Source organism: Crinia signifera, chromosome 1 (assembly GCF_055691185.1).
Source record: "Crinia signifera chromosome 1, ASM5569118v1, whole genome shotgun sequence".
NCBI classification, from domain to species: domain Eukaryota; kingdom Metazoa; phylum Chordata; class Amphibia; order Anura; family Myobatrachidae; genus Crinia; species Crinia signifera.
In genome coordinates, this window is record NC_139217.1 from 40446217 (window position 1) to 40473252 (window position 27036).

At 46.1% G+C, this 27036-nt stretch overlaps 1 protein-coding gene across 9 annotated transcripts in view; it reads left to right on the forward strand.

Annotated features, from left to right (window-relative positions):
* Window positions 1–27036, forward strand: part of DYSF (dysferlin) — a 248303-nt gene that overhangs the window by 31845 nt on the left and 189422 nt on the right. For all 9 annotated transcript variants that reach the window (XM_083187755.1, XM_083188146.1, XM_083187910.1 and 6 more), the window contains exons 2-11: window positions 8160–8215; window positions 9317–9408; window positions 15964–16069; window positions 18055–18184; window positions 18645–18832; window positions 19228–19356; window positions 19471–19533; window positions 21258–21308; window positions 22110–22140; window positions 25860–25975. In XM_083187755.1, coding sequence (XP_083043881.1) covers window positions 8160–8215; window positions 9317–9408; window positions 15964–16069; window positions 18055–18184; window positions 18645–18832; window positions 19228–19356; window positions 19471–19533; window positions 21258–21308; window positions 22110–22140; window positions 25860–25975 — 962 coding nt within the window. The remainder of the gene's footprint in view (window positions 1–8159; window positions 8216–9316; window positions 9409–15963; window positions 16070–18054; window positions 18185–18644; window positions 18833–19227; window positions 19357–19470; window positions 19534–21257; window positions 21309–22109; window positions 22141–25859; window positions 25976–27036) is intronic.

Here is a 27036-nt window from a genome sequence, read left to right on the forward strand (position 1 = left end):
CTGTTACATATCATGTCCTCAGTAGTGCTGTTACATATCATGTCCTCAGTAGTGCTGTTACATATCATTCCCTCAGTAGTGCTGTTACATATCATGTCCCCAGTAGTGCTGTTACATATCATTCCCTCAGTAGTGCTGTTACATATCATTTCCTCAGTAGTGCTGTTACATATCATGTCCTCAGTAGTGCTGTTACATATCATGTCCTCAGTAGTGCCAGTTACATATCATTCCCTCAGTAGTGCTGTTACATATCATGTCCTCAGTAGTGCCAGGTACATATCATTCCCTCAGTAGTGCTGTTACATATCATGTCCTCAGTAGTGCTGTTACATATCATTCCCTCAGTAGTGCTGTTACATATCATGTCCTCAGTAGTGCTGTTACATATCATGTCCTCAGTAGTGCTGTTACATATCATGTCCTCAGTAGTGCCAGTTACATATCATGTCCTCAGTAGTGCTGTTACATATCATGTCCTCAGTAGTGCCAGTTACATATCATTCCCTCAGTAGTGCTGTTACATATCATTCCCTCAGTAGTGCTGTTACATATCATTCCCTCAGTAGTGCTGTTACATATCATGTCCTCAGTAGTGCTGTTACATATCATGTCCTCAGTAGTGCTGTTACAGATCATGTCCTCAGTAGTGCCAGTTACATATCATGTCCTCAGTAGTGCCAGTTACAAATCATGTCCTCAGTAGTGCCAGTTACATATCATTCCCTCAGTAGTGCTGTTACATATCATTCCCTCAGTAGTGCTGTTACATATAATTCCCTCAGTAGTGCTGTTACATATCATTCCCTCAGTAGTGCTGTTACATATCATTCCCTCAGTAGTGCTGTTACATATCATTCCCTCAGTAGTGCTGTTACATATCATGTCCTCAGTAGTGCCAGTTACATATCATGTCCTCAGTAGTGCCAGTTACATATCATGTCCTCAGTAGTGCCAGTTACATATCATTCCTTCAGTAGTGCTGTTACTTTCATTCCCTCAGTAGTGCTGTTACATATAATTTCCTCAGTAGTGCTGTTACATATCATTCCCTCAGTAGTGCTGTTACATATAATTTCCTCAGTAGTGCTGTTACATATCATGTCCTCAGTAGTGCTGTTACATATCATGTCCTCAGTAGTGCTAGTTACATATCATGTCCTCAGTAGTGCCAGATACATATCATGTCCTCAGTAGTGCTGTTACATATCATGTCCTCAGTAGTGCCAGTTACATATCATGTCCTCAGTAGTGCTGTTACATATCATGTCCTCAGTAGTGCCAGTTACATATCATGTCCTCAGTAGTGCTGTTACATATAATTCCCTCAGTAGTGCTGTTACATATCATTCCCTCAGTAGTGCTGTTACATATCATTCCCTCAGTAGTGCTGTTACATATCATTCCCTCAGTAGTGCCAGTTACATATCATGTCCTCAGTAGTGCTGTTACATATCATGTCCTCAGTAGTGCTGTTACATATAATTCCCTCAGTAGTGCTGTTACATATCATTCCCTCAGTAGTGCTGTTACATATCATTCCCTCAGTAGTGCTGTTACATATAATTCCCTCAGTAGTGCTGTTACATATCATTCCCTCAGTAGTGCTGTTACATATCATTCCCTCAGTAGTGCTGTTACATATCATTCCCTCAGTAGTGCTGTTACATATCATGTCCTCAGTAGTGCCAGTTACATATCATGTCCTCAGTAGTGCCAGTTACATATCATGTCCTCAGTAGTGCCAGTTACATATCATTCCTTCAGTAGTGCTGTTACTTTCATTCCCTCAGTAGTGCTGTTACATATAATTTCCTCAGTAGTGCTGTTACATATCATTCCCTCAGTAGTGCTGTTACATATAATTTCCTCAGTAGTGCTGTTACATATCATGTCCTCAGTAGTGCTGTTACATATCATGTCCTCAGTAGTGCTAGTTACATATCATGTCCTCAGTAGTGCCAGTTACATATCATGTCCTCAGTAGTGCTGTTACATATCATGTCCTCAGTAGTGCCAGTTACATATCATTCCCTCAGTAGTGCTGTTACATATCATGTCCTCAGTAGTGCTGTTACATATCATGTCCTCAGTAGTGCTGTTACATATCATGTCCTCAGTAGTGCCAGTTACATATCATGTCCTCAGTAGTGCTGTTACATATAATTCCCTCAGTAGTGCTGTTACATATCATTCCCTCAGTAGTGCTGTTACATATCATTCCCTCAGTAGTGCTGTTACATATCATTCCCTCAGTAGTGCTGTTACATATCATTCCCTCAGTAGTGCCAGTTACATATCATGTCCTCAGTAGTGCTGTTACATATCATGTCCTCAGTAGTGCTGTTACATATAATTCCCTCAGTAGTGCTGTTACATATCATGTCCTCAGTAGTGCTGTTACATATCATTCCCTCAGTAGTGCCAGTTACATATCATTCCCTCAGTAGTGCTGTTACATATCATGTCCTCAGTAGTGGCAGGTACATATCATTCCCTCAGTAGTGCCAGTTACATATCATTCCCTCAGTAGTGCTGTTACATATCATTCCCTCAGTAGTGCCAGTTACATATCATTCCCTCAGTAGTGCCAGTTACATATCATTCCCTCAGTAGTGCTGTTACATATCATTCCCTCAGTAGTGCTGTTACATATCATTCCCTCAGTAGTGCTGTTACATATCATGTCCTCAGTAGTGGCAGGTACATATCATTCCCTCAGTAGTGCCAGTTACATATCATTCCCTCAGTAGTGCTGTTACATATCATTCCCTCAGTAGTGCCAGTTACATATCATTCCCTCAGTAGTGCCAGTTACATATCATTCCCTCAGTAGTGCTGTTACATATCATTCCCTCAGTAGTGCTGTTACATATCATTCCCTCAGTAGTGCCAGTTACATATCATGTCCTCAGTAGTGCTGTTACATATCATGTCCTCAGTAGTGCTGTTACATATAATTCCCTCAGTAGTGCTGTTACATATCATGTCCTCAGTAGTGCTGTTACACATCATTCCCTCAGTAGTGCCAGTTACATATCATTCCCTCAGTAGTGCTGTTACATATCATGTCCTCAGTAGTGGCAGGTACATATCATTCCCTCAGTAGTGCCAGTTACATATCATTCCCTCAGTAGTGCTGTTACATATCATTCCCTCAGTAGTGCCAGTTACATATCATTCCCTCAGTAGTGCCAGTTACATATCATTCCCTCAGTAGTGCTGTTACATATCATTCCCTCAGTAGTGCTGTTACATATCATTCCCTCAGTAGTGCTGTTACATATCATTCCCTCAGTAGTGCTGTTACATATCATTCCCTCAGTAGTACTGTTACAAATGTCCCCAGTGAGTTTTTAGCAAAAAAAATAAATAAATTTCACTCTCTGGAATGTCTGGTTTTCGGAATAATTTGGATAACGGATATTCAGATACGGGATACTCAACCTGTACTATATTGCTGTTTCTCTTTCTATGTCACATGAGCAATCATCAGTGATACATATGATGGTGTGACACTGGAATCCACATACTGAAGGAGCGCATGAAAAACTGTCTGTATTTCCTCTTAACTTTGGCGTGGAGCATGATGTCTCCCCCCCCCCCCCCCCCCTGAACAGCACTGCACATTTTACTAGCACCTGGAATCTCCCTGAAACTAGTTTTCAATAGTAGGCAAGTATGCCCAGGAATATGGTCCCAGGATCATGCAGGGACATTCCCAGGTTGGCCCCTTTTACACCAGCCTTGTCCCTGCATTTACTGGTGTGAGAGAGAGAGAAAACCACCCCCTCCCCCTCTTTTAACCAGCTATATCGTGTAACCTGCTATATCTTTGGAACTGCAAAAATGGGGGGTACGTATATAAGAGCGCTGTCTTTAGCTGCTGCTCCAGAGGGAACTGTGGGAGCCCTCTGAAAAAGCAAAATGGACAAGAAAAGGTTTTGAGCAGCGCTGGGTTTCACTGAAAGACGCGTTTCCGCACCAGACTGGTACCTTCCTCAGGAGCAGTGTCCTGAGGAAGGTATCAGTCTGGTGCCGAAACGCGTTGAGCCATCTCTTCACCTGAGCTCCGGACCAGTGTTTCATCTACAGCACAGGACCCGGCCGTCTCCACCTTTTGCCAGCGAAGTGCCATTCACCTACTGTGGACCATAGTTGTGATTCTTTCAGTGAAACCCAGCGCTGCTCAAAACCTTTTCTTGTCCATATCTTGGAACTAACTGACCCATTTACATGAGACCAGTATCATATTGAAGAACCTTTGAGTGGGATTCGAATGATTTTGATAACATGAAATTACAGAAATAAAAAAAAGTGGTTTACCAGCTATATCTCCGGAACCAATTGACCCATATGGACCAGCTTGTTATCAGATTGAGCCCTGGCGATTTGGGTCCGATTGAGATCAACTACAAGCTTCTGTGAGGTCAGGGTGGACTAACGGCCATCAAAACCAGGTGGGGGTTGGAATTAGCGGGTACCATGTTATCCTATGGGGAAAAAATTCCAGCTTTGCCCGGCAGTATCTCCGGTTCTCGATGGCTAGCAACGCGGGGGCCGGGCTTCTTGGAAAGCCCCGGTCCTCAGGCACAAAATGCTATGTCAGAAATGACAAGTTGGGCATGTTCCCAGGTGCCCTCCCCCCCCCCCTCTGAATCTGTCACTGCTCCTTGCACCCTTATGGCTCAGGAAACATCACAGAGTATTTAAGCAGAAACAATAACCCTGGAATGACTGGAGCAATTTACATTAAACTTGGTACTCATATCAATTAAAATCTGTGAACAAATTCTGTGGGGGTAATGCATCCCTAGCACCCCTAGGGGTGGGGCAGCAGCATAGACTATATCAGGACATGCATGATATGTCAGTGATGACAGGGCTGCATGTGACATAATGGGGGAAATTTACTAAGAATACGAAGACACTATGGGGCCCATTTATCAAGTAACATTTCCGGCTAAATCCCCAAAAACACCCGTTTTCTGGGGTTAACCGCAAATATTATGTATCACCGAAATGTATTAAAGGGGACCGCAACAGGAATCTCCGATCCCTGCTGCGATCCCCCCCTGCACCGCCGCTGGCCGCATCCCCCATAGGTTTCTATGGGGGATGCGAAGCTGCCCGATGTATCAACATCGGGCAGCCCGGCATCGCACCCCTGGGCTATCGCCATTCTGATATGGCGATAGCCCATTGTAGCCTATGGCTACACACCGCCCGAGCGGCAGGGTGGTCGGCGTGGGTCAGCACATAACCGCGCATGCGCAGACCCCCCGGCTTCCGGGTCAGGGCTTCGCAGTGACGGGCTCCTTCCGGAGCCCTGTCCCTGCGTCCCTATATTGATACATCTCGGCTGTATCAGATGATACCGCAATGCGATGCCCGGCGATGTTATCACACCGGCATCGCAATATAATGATAAATGCGCCCCTATGAGTGAGATTTAATAGGATGAGAGAATCAGAAAGTGAGAGATTTGGGAAGAAATCTCCAGTGTTTTTAAAGCGGCAATCATTTACACTGCAAATTCAAACTGGTTTTGCAGTGTAAATGATTGCCGCTTTAAAGAAACTGGAGATTTCTTCCCAAATCTCTCACTTTCTGAATCTCTCATCCTATTAAATCTCACCCTAAATTCGTATTTGTATTCTTAATACGAGTGCAAACAACTGGCATCGCCGTCGTATGTCATTTACAAATTCGTATTCGGGAGGAAAGTTTACCAATCGTATTTGACTGATTCGTATTTTCCTATAGCGTATGGATTCTTATTTTTTCCGGTACGAATTCGTATTTTAAATACAAATTCATATTTTTCACTACGAATTCATATCGGCTGCATTGTTAAAAAAAGAAATAAATAATTAAAAAAAAAAAGCCTCCCGAAAATACTAATTCGTAAAAAATAGGTGTATTTTTGTATACGAATACACCTATTTTTTTTTTTAAACGAATTTAGCTTAGTAAATTTCCCCCCGATGTGGGGACAGAAATGGAGATAGCACAAACCCACACACTGAGTGGCAGTAGCAGGGTCTCCAGCAGCACAGAGTATATCAGGAGATGCTGCACTCCAATGTAACTTATTTATTGTGTTTAATATTTTAATTGATTTTTGTAAACAAAAATTGTTAAAATCCCGGGCAATGCTGGGTACTCAGCTAGTTATATATAATATTGATCTCTTTGATCAGGACCTTGTTACCCACTTTTAGACTTTTAGCTGCAGAGACTCAGTGAAATAAATCTATATAACAAGGCAGCCCAGAAGAGGTGGCATGTAAGATCTATACAGGAGGTATTTACCCTCAGATAACACCAACAGGTCATGTTTTCAGCATTTCACTAATCATGCACAGGTGAGTTATTCTACATTGCAGTAATTATGCCACATAGAGAAATCCTGAAAACATGACCTGTTATTCTTGAATGGAAAACAGGGGGATTTTTGTCAGTCGCACAAGACTATGTAGTATTGGGTGAACCCCTATAAATTACTCTTGTATGGTCAGTGTCACATACATAGGATCAGGGGTGTGCTACCATAGGACATATATTATAGACAAAATATAGAGAAAGAAAAGGATGTCCCTATGAGACGGTGCACCTAAGAAAGAATTTTTCAATATAAAATGTAACTTTTAATAGATATGTTCTAAAAGGCTGCGAACAATTTTAAAAAACCTATAACAACATTTTCAGGGTGGGGTAACATATATTAAAACAAAGGTGGCAGGCAGGCTGTTGCTTTATTATTGTAGGTACTCAGTGTGTGAGATCGGTCACCCTTGTCTGTACAGTGGATAAACTATCTCAACTGTCAGATCTCATAGGGAGGTGCTTTACAGTAGGTGGTAATAAAATACAGGGTGTTCAGGAGATATGCAATGAGCTCCTGTCACCTGGATTTTGATCCAAGCTCACTCACACTTGGTTGTGTTAATTAATACACATACGTATTTCTATGGATGTGTATAACTGGTTCCCATGTGCGGTACATATAGGGGTCTAACTGTATAAATACTAGAAAGACTCAGCCTTTATGAAACCACAGCTGTGGCTCCTATGGGGTGTCCGATAGAATAGGACTACCTCCCCTAGTGGTCGCCTGTGGGGTATGGTGAATGCGCGCCCAGTAATGAATCAAAGATACTGGGACTCAGGAGTGAGCTGAAGCCCTTAAAAGGACTATAGGAATCTCGCACCGTGACTGTACAGATCAAAATACAAATATATGAAAAATAATAAACAGTAGCAACAGCCTGCTTGCGCACCGCTAGCCGGCACGCGCTTCGCAGGTCAGCTTCTTCCTGCGAAGAAGCTGAGCTGCGAAGCGCGTGCCGGCTAGCGGTGCGCAAGCAGGCTGTTGCTACTGTTTATTATTTTTCATATATTTGTATTTTGATCTGTACAGTCACGGTGCGAGATTCCTATAGTCCTTTTAAGGGCTTCAGCTCACTCCTGAGTCCCAGTATCTTTGATTCATTACTGGGCGCGCATTCACCATACCCCACAGGCGACCACTAGGGGAGGTAGTCCTATTCTATCGGACACCCCATAGGAGCCACAGCTGTGGTTTCATAAAGGCTGAGTCTTTCTAGTATTTATACAGTTAGACCCCTATATGTACCGCACATGGGAACCAGTTATACACATCCATAGAAATACGTATGTGTATTAATTAACACAACCAAGTGTGAGTGAGCTTGGATCAAAATCCAGGTGACAGGAGCTCATTGCATATCTCCTGAACACCCTGTATTTTATTACCACCTACTGTAAAGCACCTCCCTATGAGATCTGACAGTTGAGATAGTTTATCCACTGTACAGACAAGGGTGACCGATCTCACACACTGAGTACCTACAATAATAAAGCAACAGCCTGCCTGCCACCTTTGTTTTAATATATGTTACCCCACCCTGAAAATGTTGTTATATGTTTTTTTAAAATTGTTCGCAGCCTTTTAGAACATATCTATTAAAAGTTACATTTTATATTGAAAAATTCTTTCTTAGGTGCACCGTCTCATAGGGACATCCTTTTCTTTCTCTATATTTTATTCTTGAATGGCACTGATACCTTAGTATTCTTCTCAGTGTTACTCATACCTAGTATAATATTATGTTCTGTCTAATATTATTTTCCAGGTGTTAAGAAAAAAACCAAAGTCATCAAGAATAACCAGAATCCCATCTGGAACGAGGTGAGTGGACAGTGAGGCGTGTGTGTGGCTGCTTCCAGTGTCACCTGTGTATGCACCTTCCATATTACAGTGTCATTATACAGAGGGGACTGGTGGTGACTGGTGCAATTACTGCTGCTCCATACTCTCTGTCTCTGCTACTCCGGCCGTCCTGATACAGGGGTCACATGTCTCTGCTGCCGCAGTCTTCCCATACAGTGGTCACATGTCTCTGCTGCTCCGGCCGTCCCCATACAGGGGTCACATGTCTCTGCTGCTGCAGCCGTCCCTATATAGAGGTTACATGTCTCTGCTGCTCAATGTAGGCAGGAGGTGGTATACGGGAATGGGGTGGTCTCCTGCCCTTCTACACCCTGCCAGAGGCAGTCTTGCCCTTCTACACCCTGCCTCTGACTGCCACACCCAGCCATTACCTGCTACTCCCTGCCTCTGTCTGCCACACCCAGTCTTGCCCTGCTACACCCTGCCTCTTCATGGCACACCAAGTCTTCCACCTACTAGACCCTGCCTCTGCCTGCCACACCCAGCCTCGTCCTGCCACACCAAGCCTCGCCCCACCACAGCCTGCCTGTGTCTGCCACACCCAGCCTCGTCCTGCCACACCAAGCCTCGCCCCACCACAGCCTGCCTGTGTCTGCCACACCCAGCCTTGCCCCACCACAACTTGCTCTTGTGTACCATACCCAACCTCACCCTGCCACACTGAGCCTCACCCCACCACACCCTATAACTGTTTGCCATACCCAGCCTATATTTGCCACACTGTGCCTCACCCCACCACACCCTGCCCCTAGCTGCCATACCCATCCTCACCCCACCACACTGAACCTCACCCCGCCACATCCTACCCCTGGCTGCCATACCCACCCTCACCCCACCACACTGAACCTCACCCCGCCACACCCTACCCCTGGCTGCTAACCCAGCCACCACACCCAACCCTGTTCATCCCTGCCAACCAGAATATGCAGGTTTATGCCCTTCTCTTGGCACACTGCAGGATGTATAGGTGTAGTCTCCCGGGCATTGTGGTAATCGGACGTATGGCCCCTGTATGGTCAGTGACTAGCTGCTGATAACACGGTATCTCTTTCCCTGTAGGGGTTTGAATGGGACTTGAAAGGCGTTCCTCTGGACACCAATGCCGAGCTCCATGCCGTCGTCAAAGACCATGAGACAATGGGGAGGAACAGGTAATACGAATGTATATGTTCCCAAGAATAAATGTCATGTCAACTTTCCTGTTGTTGCTGGTATATCGCATTCTCAGTATTCCATGTTCTTTATCGACTCTATACAGCGGCCCCCGGAGGCCAAATGCTCCTGTAACCATACAATACACTGACAAGTTCTCCTGATATTTTCATAACATTCTTTTCCTGTGTTTTGTGCTTTTCTCCTCTATCTGATGATCTGGGAGTGACCATTCCTGTGTTCTATGCCGGACGCTGCCATATCACGCCGGAGTGACCTGTGTCTTTAATCATTCTGACACTACAGCGACATGCTAGAAAGCAAAAGGTTGTGTACAGGGCATTGTCACAAAGGCTGGGACTTGTAGTTCTCCAGTACATGCTGTTCCGGCCTGATCTGTAGTGGGGAACTGGGTGCACGTTGTGATGTAAGTGACACAGCTGTGCCCCAGACAATCGGACATAGTGGTGAGACATCTAGCGGCCCATTACACTGTGTATATTGCACATGGCACACGGCGAGCCTGATTCATAGGCGGTGACATCAGGTGCAAGCGGCTGATGTGTCATGGATGCGTTTGTAGAGCAGCTGCGTCTTTGGGTGTAGCTGCTGTGCAGAAATCTGCCAATGCCTGCAGGAGGCGTAGGAAGGAAAAAGAGGCCTCCTGCCGATATCTCCGATCTGGCGCCTGCATCTGGAGACATGGGAACAGATTAGCGCAATGTTTGCAGGATGGGTTCTTGCAAGGCCAGTGACTCTGCATCGGAATAGGCAGACACAGGCCGTGCTACCCCCAGAAAAAGGGTGTGTCTGTAGTGTCGCCCCGCCCCCAAAGGATTGACATTCTGCTGACGCGTTTCATACATGAGATCTTCCTCAGTCTTGCGGAAACGTGTTTACAGGGGTGGAATGGGGAAGTGTTTCCTTCATAGGGGAGGATTACAGATAGCCTGACATACAACTGTCTGAAGCACTGGCCTTGTGTCCGAGTGGCACTGCACCCACACCCCAGTTGTTGCCACACCAAGATGCAGAATGAATTGGCCACACAGTGTGGCTTTTAAGGGGAGTTCCTGAGAGGTTACAGCAGGGTGGCTAGACTAACATGGGCGTCCGGCCCAGTGTATGTCAGCATAAGACAGAAGAGTGTTGTACCCAGGGGCCAGTGCAGTGATGCCAGTATACAGCACTAGGCAGGATTACCCACTGCTGATGTCCGCCCTCTGTCACAGGTACAGTGTCAGCATGGTCCTCACAGGATGGAGAGATTCCCATAGGATTCTAATAGAATAGAATAGAATAGAATAAACTTTATTGGCCATGTATGCTTGCGCACACTAGGAATTTTGTGTGGATTACTGAAATTTAGGCGACCCAATTACACAGTAGGAAAGGTAACGGTAGAACGTTCGGATAAAGCTGATTTTTATTTTGTTTCCACCCATGATACATCCCTACCTTGAAGCAGGAAACATTTTGTGTTGTCCTGTTCCCTGTAGGGTGAGGGACCCGGAAGCTGTAGTGATACTTGGAGGACCGTGACAGGAAGTCATACATATTGGGGGTTATTCTGGCTGAGTCCACCAGATGCCACCTGTGAATGCCAATACGCACCCCACCCCCCTCGCATGCCACGTACGTTGGTAGGGGCTGTGAATGGATGTTTTACATAAACATTCATTCCCAGGCTGTGGGGGCTCACACAGATCATTCGATGGTCAACGACCATCGAATGATGTCAGAGGTCCATGCACATCTAAGGTTACTCTGAGGTAACCTTAGATCTGCATGGACATTCGGAAGGACGTGGGTGGGCAGCTGACATTAGGTGATGTCCGTTCCCCACCCCATGCGCTGACGTCACCGAATAGATGTATCAAGCTTCAAAAAGTGATAACATGGAGAGTGATAAACAGCCAGCCAATCAGCTCCTACCTGCCATGTCGCAGGCTGGGCTTGATAAGGTAGGAGCTGATTGGCTGGTTGTTTATCACTCTCCACTTCATCCCTTTCTGAAGGCTGAGGCTGGCCAGGAAGTAAGACTAGACGCTACAGGACTCACAGGATGACTGTAGCGGAGCCGTTCTCTCTCCCACCGGCGGCCGAGATATTAATATCTCTCAGTGTTGTTGCTTCCTGCTGCGTGACGATAAGCTGTAAAGCTGGATCAGGTTTGGTAGCACATTCTAAGCCATAATAATGTATCCCCCCTATGTAACCATATATAGCTATTGGGGAGGATGTAATATTAAGGCACATAGGGGCGGTATGTATCAAGCATCGCATTCTGCCTCCAGCAAATATCGCCACTCATCCCGTGTACAAACGCTGTATACCTGAAGGACGCAGTGGACAGCTCTCCCAGTAACAGTAGTCCTTTGTGATGATAGGACTTCTGGGTGTATGACCCGAGAGTCCTGTCTGTGCAGGGCGTCGTATGGCGCACACACCGTGGGAGTGTTGGGATCCTTCTCAGAGGGAAATACAGAGAGAAGCCCATACCCTACTGGATAATGCCATCTGTAGATGTCATTGCCCACCGTGTCCAAGCTTCGCAATTTATTGCATTCCGGAGCTTGGTGCATATGCGGTAAGTGGCTACACCCATGGAAATTTTAGGTTATTTGCATCCCACCCGTATTGTGCCCCTAAAGGTGATCCTGCTTGTACCTCGATATCATGCAGCATTAACACTGAGAAAATACCCCCATCTGGTGATTCCTGCAAGTCCGCTCATGGCTGGCACCATTGCACATGACATATGGCATGGCCACAATAGTTAGTTTGGATCCAAAATTGCAGGTGGGCAGGAGACGGGACTGCTATGTAACACATACACTCAGAGGGCACTGTACCTCTCACAGGGCACTGTGTCTTTCAGAGGGCACTGTGTCTCTCAGAGGGCACGGTGTCTCAGATGGCACTGTGACTCTCAGAGGGAAATGTCTCTCAGAGGGCACTGTGTCTCAGGTGGCACTGTGTCTCTCAGAGGATACTTTGTCTCTTGGGCGGCACTATGTCTCTCAGATGGCACTGTGTCCCTTATTCTGGTTCATTCGCAAAGGCAAATTCCTTCTCAAATGGACAAAACCATGTGCACTGCAGGTGGGGCAGATGTAACATGTGCAGAGAGAGTTAGATTTGGGTGGGGTTTGTACTTCAACTGATATCTATATTGCAGTGTAAAAATAAAGCAGCCAGTATTTATCCTGCACAGAAACAAGAAAACAACCAAATCTAACTCTCTCTGCACATGTTACATCAGCCCCACCTGCAGTGCATATGGTTTTGTCCATTAGAGAGTGATTGTGCCTTTCCGAGTGAATCAGAATAACCCCCTATGTCTGCGGTGTTATACCTGTATGCTTTTATTGTACCACAATGTAGCCTCATTATGTCACCATGTACTGTCACCATGTAATAATGTTGCCCCATTGTGGCACCAATGTACTGTCACCATACTATAATAACACATATATATAATAACACATTATTTGATTATATAACAATACAGTTTCATTATAACATAAAGCCTCATCTGATGCTATGTAGTCATGCTGGTGTGTCATTTTGTTATCTCCTTATTCTGCCTTATGTGTGTACTTTTGTTGTGCCAAAATATTGCTCCGTTATTCCACCATAGCATCATTACTTCCCACATGTCTACCCAGCTCCCACTGAGGACCCAGGGTAAGGTTAGCAGTTGGGCCTCTCATACACGGTGACTGCTAAGTCAGACTGACTCTTACAGGGCCAGATTCTCTAAGCTCCAAAAGTGATAAAATGGAGAGTGATAAACAGCCAGCCAATCAGCTCCTCACTGCCGTGTCACAGGCTGGGTTTGAAAAATGTCAGGCAGGAGCTGATTGGCTGGCTGTTTATCACTTTTGAAGCTTAGAGAATCTGGCCCATAGTCTTTCTGCTTCCCTTATGAAGCTTCCTCCTTGTCCTGAGTCTGCTGATCGATTCCTTCTGCGCCATCTAATCACTGACTGGGAACCAGGAGTCTCGCTGTCTGTTCCAGAAGAGGCGGCATTGGTTAACCACACACTAAGATAAATGCACTTTACAATTATTACACATAAATGCACTCTCAGATAGTATTTTAAGCTGGTTTTAGCGGCTCCCTTCAATGGGTTGGGATCATTGGGTAGACAGCAAGTTATTCGACAAGCATTAGGTCGACACCATTAGATCGACATGCATTTAGGTCGACAGGGTCATTAGGTCGACACAAGCATTAGGTTGACATGGGGAAGTTCGACAGTCAACAGGTCGACATGGGGCTTTTCACTTTTTTTGTCACGAATTTCTACACTGTCGACATGGACACTGAAAAGTAGCACCACATCCCCTTGCATGGCTCCCTGCGGTCGGCACACTATTTTATTCTCCCACCACGCCCTAGTGGATGGTAGGGCATGAAATGCCGCCTGTCGGCACATGTCGGCTTGGTTTCTACTGACTTTAAATCATTCGATGGTCGGAGACCATTGAATTACTTTTCCTGCTAGCAAAAGCATGAAAGGGGATGTGCTAGCGGACGTTCGGTGGGGTGGCGTTGAGCCGCTTGCTAATACCCCTTTTACACCAAAACCGCCAGGTCGCACCTGGGTTTTTGATCCCCGCTTCAAGCCGGGTGCGACCCGGCGTTTGCTCCCTTTTACACCACCACATACCGCAGCTGCCACTTGGAGATGACGTCATCTCCGATCGCCGCCGCCGGGACCCGTACCGCTGCGCTGGGGGCAAGCCCAGCACTAAGCTAATCTGCTGGGCTGCCCCCAGCCCCCGTACACCCCCCCAGCCGTCGTCCGGGAGGTGAATGGATTCCGCAAACAGACATCCATTCACCTCCTCTGCTGCTGCTGTCTGCAGAGTATAGCAGACAGCAGCGGAGGTTGTGTGTGCCCCCTGCCCAATCTGTGGACGCTGCGGTCCGCAGGTTGGACGTCCCTCATTCATGTAAACGGGAGCCAGGTCGGATGATCCGGCGTACCTGTTTACAGCTCCCTCTACCCAGGTCCTAGCCGTGTTCTACCCAGGTCAGTCCCGTGTAAAGGGACACGGCGTGACCCATTTACACCGCCGCTGTCCTGGGTCTGACCCGCCGATGACCCGGGTTTTTGCGGCGGTGTAAAAGGGCTATAATTAGCCAACAACCACTGCTAACATGCAGTGTTGAATCACCCACTAAGTACAGTCCTTCTCTTCTGATTAGTTTCTGTTACGTTATTTATATCATATAAAAGTTATATATTTATACTAATAGTCGGAAAGTCTTGTTCCGTAACGTTGTGTCAGGGAGACAGAGGATAATGTACCGCAATGATTTAGCATCAGTCAGCGCGGCTTCCTACATTCCATTTCCTGTGTTTGTTCCCCGTGAAGAAAGGGACGGTCCTTGTAAGGAGCAGACAGTATAAATTATCACGGGAGCCAAAAATATTTTCCTCTGTGCTAAGAGGTAGATTTACTAATGCACTTAACCAAGCTGACTCCTTACTGATCCATGGCTGTCGTTCTGGTCAGTAGGTTTTGCGGCTACGACCATTTATCCTATATTAAAGCTTTGTAATGTTTAATACATAATATTAAAGCAATGATCCTACAAAAAAGAGTGTTTGTTTAACATAAATGCATGTGCCAGGTTGAAACAGCTTAGTAAATAACTTTTTCTTGTTTTGTTTCTTCAGTCTGCTATTCATTTTAATTTCTGTTCGGTTAAGTTACTACCATGGCCACCACAGTCGCATGGCACGTGATATAGTGATTAGAGATGCTATTGATCATACTCATTTTCATTGTGACATCCTCCTCTTCCTTCTCCCCCTCTGCCTTCACATGACATACTGAGATTATGGGGTCAATTAACGAAAGCTTCTAAAAATGAAAAGAGGTGATGTTGTCTGTAGCAACCTCCCATATATGTCTATCATTTCTCTATTGCATCCTAGAAAATCATAGACATAATTGGCTAATAGCCAATTTTGCAATATCTATGCTAGGAGATACTGGGGGACTATGCCCAGCGTGTATGGACAGCGATGATGACAATCATCGCTGTGGGGAAAGCCGCTCAGTGCATACACACTGAGCTGCTTTCCCCCTGCGCGGCGCCGACTGAGGGGGGGAGGACGGCGTTGCATAGCGCTATGCAAAGCCGTCCTCAAAGCCGCTCATCTGCTGGTATAATACTGTAGTATTTAAAAAAAATACGTTTTATTTTTATTTTTGTACAAATAGGACAAACAAGCAGCTTCTGCTGAATAAAATGATATGTGTCATGTCTACATTCAGTGCATGACTGCGGCTGTAGCTGTATACAAAATACTACATTACACAGTCACATACAGAACATAGGCACGCCATATATAATTTGAATCGGCAGAAGCTGCTTGTGCGTTCTATTTGTTACTTCATGGAAACAGTTGCAAAAAAGACACCCGGTGAAGCACATTATGTATAACATGACTTATATCGAACAGAGGACAGATGTGTGTGGAGCAATGTAAACAAATAATATGTGCAGTAATATTTTCCATTTACCACAGGTTTCTGGGCGAGTCGCGGGTTCCACTACGAGATTTATTTAATTCCCCCAACCTGACGGCAACATTTAACTGTCCGCTTGTAGACAACAAGATGCTGGGCATAGGGGTGAGTACTGTGTCTTGCACCGGGACTGGTCATTGGGTGCAGGTACAACATGGTAATCATTCACTATCAGGCTGCCTAATCATTCTCTTAGTCAGACCATTTACCTGACATAGTAGCATCTGTTGTCCACAGTGCCGCTCCCAGCATCGCACCCCACAATGTTATTACAACATTAAGTGTAAGAATGATCCACTTCTGTTTGTATTTCGTAATTATTATCCTTGGCTCCCGCTGCGCGTAACTTTCTGGTACTGTCACCAGCTATTTGGGAACAGAAGTGCTGCTACAGAATTGGAAATGAATGAGGATCCTCGTCTGCATTGAGGGCCTAATGCCGAATTTTTGGACGATCGCTGGGCTGCTTTTTTTTTTAGCAAATGGACATGGACAACCTCCATGGACAAACCTGCGCTGCAGGTGGGGCATATGTAACATGTGCAGAGATAGTTCGATTTGAGGTGGGGCGTGTTCAAACGGAAATCGAAGTTGCAGTGTAAGAATAAAGCAGACGGTATTTATAATGAGCAGAAACAAAATCTAACTCCCTCTGCACATGTTACATCTGCCCCACCTGCAGTGCAGCAACGATTTGTCCATTTGCTAAAAAAAAGCAGCCTAGTGATCAAGGCTGGATCGAACTCTCAAGGGGTGTACACACAGGGGCAATTTCAGCCCCATTTTCTAAGTGATCTGACTGGTGAACCTTCCTTTCCCCCAGACCGTGGTTCGTTACATGATTGGGGAGGTAATGGAAGTGCTGCGATGGTTCCCTATTTAGCTCTGCCAGCAGGGCAGTAATTCCGGGGAAAGTGGAATAACACTAGCAGTGGATGTATATTTAGATTTTGTGGCTGTGTTTACACTTCCCCAGCGGGGGGCTTCCTGCGGCCCATGCACCGTCGCAGCGCTCAGTATCTCTGGCTGTGTGAGAATATTTATCCACGTGGACACTTTGGCTGCTCTCCCCGTCCGACAGGGAAAATACAAGATTGCTGGTGATTTCCCTGAACTCATTCCCTTGTGTGGCCCATCTCCCGTATCTGCCCCATTGTACAAGCTGCAATATGATTATAAAGAAGGTTGGGGGTTCTTCACCTGACATCCTTATGCGCTACACCAGGCATGGCCAAACTGTGACCCTCCGACTGTTGTGAAACTACACATCCCAGCATGCCTTGCCATAGTTTTAGCACTCCCTAATAGCAAAAGTGTGGCAAGGCATGATGGGACTTGTAGTTTCACAACAGCTGGAGGGCCATAGTTTTGGACATGCCTGCATTACAAGAAGGGCCTTGGAAAGTGATAAAGTGGAGATCGAGAGATAAAACACAAACCGACCAGATTCTGTGCCAGATGCACTAAGCTTCGAAAGTGATAAGATGGAGAGTGATAAACAGCAAACCAATCAGCTCCTGCCTGACATGTCACAGACTGTGTTTGAAAAATGTCAGGCAGGAGCTGGTTGGTTGGTTGTTTACCACTCTCCATTTTATCCGTTTTTGAAGCTTAGTGCATCTGACCCCCTAACTGTCATTTTTCAAACACATCCTGTAACATGGCAGCTAGGAGCTGATTGGCTGACGCTTTATCTCTCTCCAAGACTGAGAGTTAAGTTTACTAAAATGTGAGTTTTAAGAAAGTGGGAGATGTTGCCTATAGCAACCAATCAGATTCTACTTATTTATGGAGGATATTAGGTGCAATCTGATTGGTTGCTGCCGGGTGCCGGGGTCTGCGCATGCCCATCTCAGAATGGTGGTAGCCCTGGGTCCCGATATGATGCTGTCTGATTTTGATACGTCAAGCAGTATCACATCCCCTATAGAAACCTAGGGGGGATGTGGCTGGCGGCAGGGCGGGAGGGATCGCAGTGGGCAACGGAGATTCCAGTTTTCAGGGAATTATTTGCAAATATGCAATAATGAATGGGCCCCTATGATACATATGAAAAAATTATTAAATGTTTCTTATTTAATATTCTGCAGGCGACATTGACCTTACAGATATCCTACTTCCCGCCACCGGGGGCAGCACCTGTCTTTCCTACACCGGCTGCTCCAAAGGAGCCCACCCCATCAGTCAGCGAGCTGGACACCGTCAGTCAGCTCTACCTGGGTATGTATATGGTAGGCCTGGAAAGGGATAGCAGTGTAAGGACATATCGATACCAGGAAAATAAAATGGATGCCTTGGCTGTCTCTGTTCTCCAGTAGAACTCAAATACCACTTATGTGTATTAAAGGACAGATGGTATTTGATGAGCACATGACAAGCAGTTGTTTAAGGTTCAGTGGGCCCCTAAAATGGAAGTAAAGTGGAAACCTGCTTTTTACTGACCATAATGCATCTCATTTACCTCATGAATTGTTAGTAAACAGGTTATGTTAGCCATAGTGACCAATCATTTTATAGCTGTCATTTCTTTTTTGCTTATACAGTTTATAAAATGAGAGTGAGCGTCTGATTGGATGCTGGCTGTTCATAATGCAGATATAAATAATCAACCGTTGCTGTAAATACGTTATTAATAATGGATCCATGGTGGATTCTGATTGGTACTGGGATTCTTCTCTAGATACCGGAGAGGAGGAGGACACTGAAGACCAGATGGGCACTGGAGATGAGGGGGAGGCGTCGTCCCTCCTGCCAGGAGCTGAGCAGCCCACTGCTCCCAAAAAAAACCAGCTGGTCCCAGTCACAGGTGTGAAGAGAAAGAAAAGTGTTCCCAAAAGGCTACTGTCAAATAAACCTCAGGACTTCCAGGTGAGTAGAACGAGAAATCTAGAAATCTGAGCGGGGTTTCGGCCTAGGATCTACACCCTTGGGGCCTACAATAGCTTTTTAGAGTGCTCAAATGTGGGTTGCTCTGTGTATGGGCGTGAGAGGATGCGGATTGATGGCTGACGTTGTTAACCAACCAATAATCAGTAGAGTTCACTCTGTGCAAAATGGTCAAACTCCACCAAATTGCTGGGCGCGATGCGGAGAGTGGTGCTTGGGCACTCAAACGGGTCACTTTTCACTCAAACCTTCGCACACGCAAGGAGCAATAATTGAATTGCCCTGTGGGGCTCCATCTAGTGGCTACTGGTGCAATAACAATTGAAATGTCCCCCCTTTGAATACCCCCTTATTTATTTTTGTCAATGTTTCTTTAGATCCGGGTCAGAGTGATAGAGGGTCGGCAGATACCGGGTGTGAACATCAAACCTGTTGTGAAGGTGACGGTTGCCGGGCAGACCAAGAGGACCCGGATACGTAAAGGCAATAGCCCATTTTTTGATGAGGTAACATCCACAGTGCGTGGGCTGGTGCCCTCAAATGACCCCTCTGTTGGGTCTAGTAGAGTGGCTCCTGGTCTAAATTAAGTTACTAAGATCTCCTTATGTTTTCATTTTCAGACATTTTTCTTCAACTTCTTTGAATCTCCAGCTGAACTTTTTGATGAGCCCGTATTCCTTACGGTGAGGATCAGTATGTGAGGAGATTGTAGTGTTACAGTGAGTGTGTAGCAGTGTGTGAGGAGATTGTAGTGTTACAGTGAGTGTGTAGCAGTGTGTGAGGAGATTGTAGTGTCACAGTGAATGTGTAGCAGTGTGTGAGATTGTAGTGTTACAGTGAGTGTGTAGCAATGTGTGAGGAGATTGTAGTGTTACAGTGAGTGTAGAGCAGTGTGTGAGGAGATTGTAGTGTCACAGTGAGTGTTTAGCAGTGTGTGAGGAGATTGTAGTGTCACAGTGAGTGTCTAGCAGTGTGTGAGATTGTAGTGTTACAGTGAGTGAGGATATTGGTGTGTTACAGTCAGTGTGTAGCAGTGTGTGAGGATATTGGTGTGTTACTGTGAGTGTGTAGCAGTGTGTAAGGCTATTGGTGTGTTACTGTGAGTGTCTAGCAGTGTGTGAAGAGATTGGTGTGTTACTGTGAGCGTGTAGCAGTGTGTGAGGAGATTGCTGTGTTACGGTGAGTGTGTAGCAGTGTGTGAGGAGATTGGTGTGTTACAGTGAGTGTGTAGCGGTGTGTGGAGATTGTTTCGTTAATGATTCCAGAATTGTCCATAATGCATCACTCATTTTACAAACTAAGCACTTTTTCACTTCAACAATGTGACAACTTTCTGCTCCTGTTTCCCCTCCGTATCTGGCAGATGCAGTGACGTACAGTCTGATTCATAGATGTACGCAGTGTGGATACTGCTGTCACTTTGAATGCAGTAGATCTGAGGATCAGGGCCGGCGTCACCACTAGGCAAATCTAGGCATTTGCCTAGGGCGCCGGCCACTGGAGGGCGGTATTTCGCCCCCCCCCCCCTTGCCGCCCGGGTACCTGTCCTGCGGCGTATATGTGCGTAAAAGCTGGCAGCGGGGGGTCCCTGCAGTCAATAAGAAATAATGAGCGCTATCCGCCGGGCTATGCGGAAGCGCTTCTGTTTTGGAAACACTGGCCGCATGCTGATTGGCTGAGATTCAGCCAATCAGCATGCGCCGTGCGGCCAGTGTTTCCAAAACAGAAGCGCTTCCGCATAGCCCGGCGGATAGCGCTCATTATTTCTTATTGACTGCAGGGACCCCCTGCCGCCGTCGCCGCCAGCTTTACAGCGCCGCAGGACAGGTACCCGGGCGGCAGACACCGGGGTGCCCCCACCCCGACTTGCCTGGGGCGCTCTGGTGCCTTGCACCGGCCCTGCTGAGGATTAATGTATTACGTAAAGAAGCGCCTACTGCCGGCCTCCTCAGATCCTCTGGCTGCATCCAAAGACACTGCATCCTATCCTCTGTGCGAATATCTTACAGCCATCAGGCATTGGAATAACTCTGTGGTAACTGAATGTTTTATTGCATTCATACAGCTCTGTATAATGGGTCTGTGCTACATAAAAACTCATTAATAATAAATGCATACATTACGTAGGTCTGGGGTAGCCAACCCTAGTCCTCGAGAGCTACCAACAGTGCATGTTTTGCAGGTCTCCTCACAGAATCACAAGTGAGGTAATTAGCTCCATCTGTGTATCTTTTAAAATGTGTCAGTGTTTAATGAGTGCAGCTGTGCAGCAGCTAGGTTGTCTGGAAAATGTGAACTGTTGGTAGCTCTCGTAGGCTAGGGTTGGCTACCACTGACGTAGGTTAATGTCGTATGTGCGGTTATTATATAACATGTGTCTCCCATCCTGCCTGTTCTATTTATCCAGGTCATGGACTCGCGCTCTATGAGAACTGGCTCCGTTGTTGGAGAATTCCGTGTAAGTAAATGGCAATGGAAAATCGATATTTAAAATGTCAGAAATAGAACAGTAATATCAGCGCTGGTGGCTGAGCGCACCCAAATGGAGGAACACTAGAAGTACTTTGCCGGGCTACGATTTGTGGCCACTGGTGCTCAGAACACTTCATTTCCCTCCATAGAGGTGAGGCACAGCCTCAGATTTATCGGAAGCATCACTGAAGGATCTGCTGTACTGTAGCCCGGCAGTGAGAACAGTCTGTTGTGTTGTTATCCGTCTGTCAGTCCCCCATACACCCTGCACACAAGTCAGAATTATTGGCTGCTGTGGAGGTGTTTTAATGATCTACCAGGGCCTATGGGCAGATTTGTCTATTATACCCCTTTCCCATCGCACAAATAACCCAGGTCTGGTGTGAATGCACCACACTGCATAACCTGGGTCTACCAACCCGGCATTTCGAACTGGGTTATGAAAAGAGTTAAACTATGGGTCACCTGGGTTTAATCTAAAAGCTCCGGACTGGGTCTTAATAAATAGTTTGATGTGAATTTGGAATACAGGGGTAGATGTATGCAGCAGTGATAAGGGAGGAGAAGTGATAAAGTGCCTGGTACATTATCACCGGCCAATCAGCTCCTGACTGTCTTTTTTTGCAGACTGAAGGAATTGGTAAACAATTAGAAACTAAAAATAAGTACAGAAAAGACAGAGGAATAAAAACATGTAATACGCGGCGATGGGTCCTGTATGTAATGAGAACTGTTCCATCATTCCATGAAGTGTTTCCCTAATCTCACCCCTCTCTTCCCTGTACAGATGGATGTGGGGATGATTTATGGAGAGACAAGTAAGTGTCACCCTAGGAAACAGTAACATTTCCTCCCCTGTGTACCCCTAATACATATGCGTATGGTGACTGTGAGCCGGAGTCAGACCTGGCCGAGCGATTGCGGATAGACTGTGCATCATACGTGCCTACTTTTGAAAACTAGTTTCAGGTAGATTATAGTTGGTTGTAGAATTTTACAAAGCGCTCCACTGAGGGGGGCGTGTCATGCACCACCCAAAGGGCGTATCTAGTTCCATATATGGAATGATTGTAAAAAGAGATTGTGAACGTGACACCTAGCGTGGGTATGTAATTTAAAATGACACATCCAAATGTAGATGAGCCCCAAAGCAGTTAGTAAGAGCTACTATACTTGGTAAAGTGCTGGGAAATGGTGATGATGATTCAATGTAACTGTATCTGATTCCTTTTTCCCCCAAAAAATGTAAGTGTAATGTGGGCGAGGGGAAATGAGGGAGATTGCTAGACTAATGAGGGAGAGAGGGAGATTGCTGCTATTTCAGGGAGTCTCCTGCAGAATGCAGGAGGGTAGGCAACTATGCTGTGCATGCATGCGGTCTGTAGCCAGTGTTACCTACCCTCCCGCATTTTGCGTATTTTGGCTCTAACTCCTGGTCTCACGGGAATAGAGTTGATCCTCACAGTTTTTGTAGGGTTACGGAAAAACCTGTGACTGCGCATGCGCGAGTCATAAGTTTTCGGGGGCGAGCTCTTACTGCGTGACATCATGACGTACTCCGTCATGACGTCCGGCTGTCCTATATAATAACGGCCACCACTGGGCCCTGTGGGTACCGCTGTCCGCAGCAGCATCTACTCACTACGTAGTTATGCCAATAGTTACGCCACTGGGCGAATCCCTGATCCAACTGCTTTTAACAAGCTGTGCTTAGACATTCGCTGGTTTGCAAAGGGCGGGATTTCACTTTGGTGGGTCGGGATTACCTGATTGCTGGGCTCCCAAAGTTAGGTAGGAATTGGGCCCTGTGTTCCAGGCCTCTATGCAGAGGGTGTAATATCATGTCATATAACATACATCTGTCATTATACATTAAAATGTCTTAATCGATGCTGGTCTTACTAACATTTCAAATTTTATGTTAAAAGAATAATCGGTACTTGTTTCCTATCTGGGCGCCCATCGCGTGCATCGCGGGTACATCGCATGTCATTATAATGACATGCGATGCGACCGACGCGATTACCGCGATTTTACATAGGGAACAATGTTAAATGTCCCAATTGACCCGCGATGACCGCGATTTACCATAGGAAACAATGTTAAATGGATCAATTTCCCCAAATTATCATAGGGAACAATGGGAAATGTGGCAAAAACACCCCTGAACATAAAAATGTCCCCCCAAAAGTAGTTGACGCCACCCCGCCATCAACGTGAACCCGAAGCGTGGCGAGCTCAGCGAGCCCGCGAGGGGCGGCGGTACGCGTCCTCCGACCTTTTCATGCCCTACTATCCACTAGGGCGTGGAGTGAGAATAGAATAGTGAGCGAGCCACCGAGCCCAAAGCGTGGCGAGCGCAGCGAGCCCCGCGAGGGGACGCGGATACCTTCACAGTTATACGCGTCCCCTCGCGGGCTTCCCAGGTGTCAAGCCCGCGAAGGGACGCGTTTACCTGTGAAGGTATCCGCGTCCCCTCGCGGGGCTCGCTGCGCTCGCCACGCTTCGGGCTCGGTGGCACGCTGCGCTCGCCACACTATTCTATTCTCACTCCATGCCCTAGTGGATAGTAGGGCATGAAAAGGTCGGAGGACGCGTACCGCCGCCCCTCGCGGGCTCGCTGCGCTCGCCACGCTTCGGGTTTACGTTGATGGCGGGGTGGCGTCAACTACTTTTGGGGGGACATTTTTATGTTCAGGGGTGTTTTTGCCACATTTCCCATTGTTCCCTATGATAATTTGGGGAAATTGATCCATTTAACATTGTTTCCTATGGTAAATCGCGGTCATCGCGGGTAAATTGAGGCATTTAACATTGTTCTCTATGGGAAAATCGCGGGCATCGCGTCTGGCCCATCGCACCCGATTTTTTATCGGCCGCGATGCCCGCGATGGCCACGATTTTACCCCCGATGCCCGCGATTAAAATCGTGGGCGCCCAGATAGGAAACAAGTACCGAATAATCTGTTAGTAAATGTGTGCTGTAACCCAGGAAGCCCCACCCTTATTAAGATCAATCTGAGACATATGGAAATCGATTAAAATAGACCTTTAGTAAATATTCCCATTTGGAGAGTGATGAATTGGAGAGAGATAGAATATCAGCCAACCAGCTCCTAACTCATTTTTCCAAGGCAGCTTGTAACATGACAGTTAGGAGCGGATTGGCTGGTACTTTATCTCTCTCCAATGTTTCTGTCTCCAATGCTTAGTACATAGACCCCACAGATAGTCATGGGATATATATTAGATACATTTATTGACTTTTAAGGTGTTTCTTCTTTATATTTTATCCATTTGTGCTTCATTTTTCGCTTTCCATCTTGTTAGCTTTCAGTGTGTGACATCCGTGGCCATTAGGCTGTAGCGCCCTCTGCTGTTATATTGAGGAATAACATGCAGTCTTCCAGCTTATATACACACTGGGGGGAAATTTACAACCAAAATTTGTATAAAATAGGCGAATTTGTATACAAAAATACACCTATTTTATACTTATTCGTATTTTCTGCATTTACTATGCCGAAAATACATCAATTCGTATTGGTATTCATGGCACATTCGTATTTGTATTTATGAGTACAAATGGATACGCCATCGACAGAATACGAATAGGAATCACCATTCAAAAGAATGGTGATTCCTAATTTACTAAGCGGTCATGTATAATAAACGGCCGCTAATTACCGGCAATTAGTGGGATACGGCTGCAAATTACCGGCAATTAGCGGGATACGGTTGCTAATTGCTGGTGAAATACGCTTGGAAAATACACTTCATTTTCCAGGCGTATTTGGCAGAAGCCGCCACAGATCAGTCAGATCCATGCAGGCTGCAGTGTAAAGAAAAGAGACAAAATAAACAAATAATTTAAAAAAGGCTTCGACCCCCCCCCCATGGCTATAACCAGCCCCAGGCTCAAAGAGTTGGTCCTGGTTTTAAAAAATCATGGAGCAAGCCAAAAGGGGTTACCTGTTACCCCTGGGGCTGTCCCCGGTGGCCCCGGGCTGTGGCCACTGGGCTGATGATTGTGTAAAAATAGAATTTTGGGCTTACTGGGCCTCTTAGTTCCACAGCAGAACCAATAGTTAAATAAATACACAGTGATGACAGAAAAATAAAACTTTATTACACTCAGAGCCCATTTATCCAGATATCCTCCGGCATAGATCAAGTAGCATTCACAGTCTTGGCAAAACAAATAAAATGACTACCCGACACCGACGGACTGTCAGGAGGAGATGCGGGATGTGTGTTTACATCCGGCGGCTCCTCCTCCCGAATACCGCTATTGGCTGCTTAGCGTTATAAGCTGCACAGACCGGTATGGCACAGCAGGATGAGGGAACTCACTACACGGTTGTATATGTATGGTCCAATGTTCATGGCAACTTTGTCTGATCCAATTACCCTGCAACAACTTAGTTCACTAAAAATGGATCCGTCCCAGCAGCTTATAGACACAGAGCTTAGCAGCGGTCCTCCATCTCCTTATCGCATGTTTCTGCACATAACACTGGAATTGCGACTCTTGCAGAGCACGCCGTCCTGCGGAAGTGGCTGCTCCTCTCTGATCCGGAGGACTTCTCGGCTGGAGCCAAGGGCTATCTAAAGGTCAGCCTGTTCGTGGTGGGCCCTGGAGACGAGTGTCCTGTAAGTATACAATCACTGCTCTCCACAGGGTGATCCTCCTGTTCAGTAACTTTACACCACGTCGCTGTTGTGGCATTACCTGTGTGCAGCTGTAGACATATGATAATGGGAATCTTATTGATGAACTGTGTGTGTATCCTCTGACCTGTAGGTTATAAGGGAACGCTAACGACAGGAGAAGTGTTTGCCAGGCTGCCTCCGGATACATGGAAATATGTAGGATAGGGTTTTGTGTTATATGGTAAATGGACCGCAGTTTAAATGTACATTACTGAAGCTATATAGTTTATTATTATTACACTATTATTATACTTTTCTGGTCACTTGTTGCAGCAAAAGGTTCTATTTTGGGTTATTTCTACCAAAATGAAACTTTTTCTCCGGTGAAACTAATTCCACATAAAAGCTGGCACATGTTATTTCTATAAATTACCGCAAGTAACTACATGCACCATGCTGGTCTTTGTAACCGCATACCGGCTCAGGATCTACCGTAACCACATCCATTACACTGTACTGGAATACCTGGACACTGGCTCAGGATCTACCGTAACCACATCCATTACACTGTTCTGTAACACCTGGACACTGCATTCAACTGCACCATGCAGATCACTGTAACTGCATACCGGCTCAGGATCTACTGTACCGTAACCACATCCATTACACTGTACTGGAATACCTGGACACTGGCTCAGGATCTACTGTACCGTAACCACATGCATTACACCGTACTGGAATACCTGGACACTGGCTCAGGATCTACCGTAACCACATCCATTACATCGTACTGGAATACCTGAACACTGGCTCAGGATCTACTGTAACCACATCCATTACACCGTACTGGAATACCTGGACACTGGCTCAGGATCTACCTTAACCACATCCATTACACCGTACTGGAATACATGGACACTGGCTCAGGATCTACCGTAACCACATCCATTACACCGTACTGGAATACCTCAACACCGGCTCAGGATCTACCGTAACCACATCCATTACACCGTACTGTAATACCTGGACACTGCATTCATCTGCACCATGCAGATCACTGT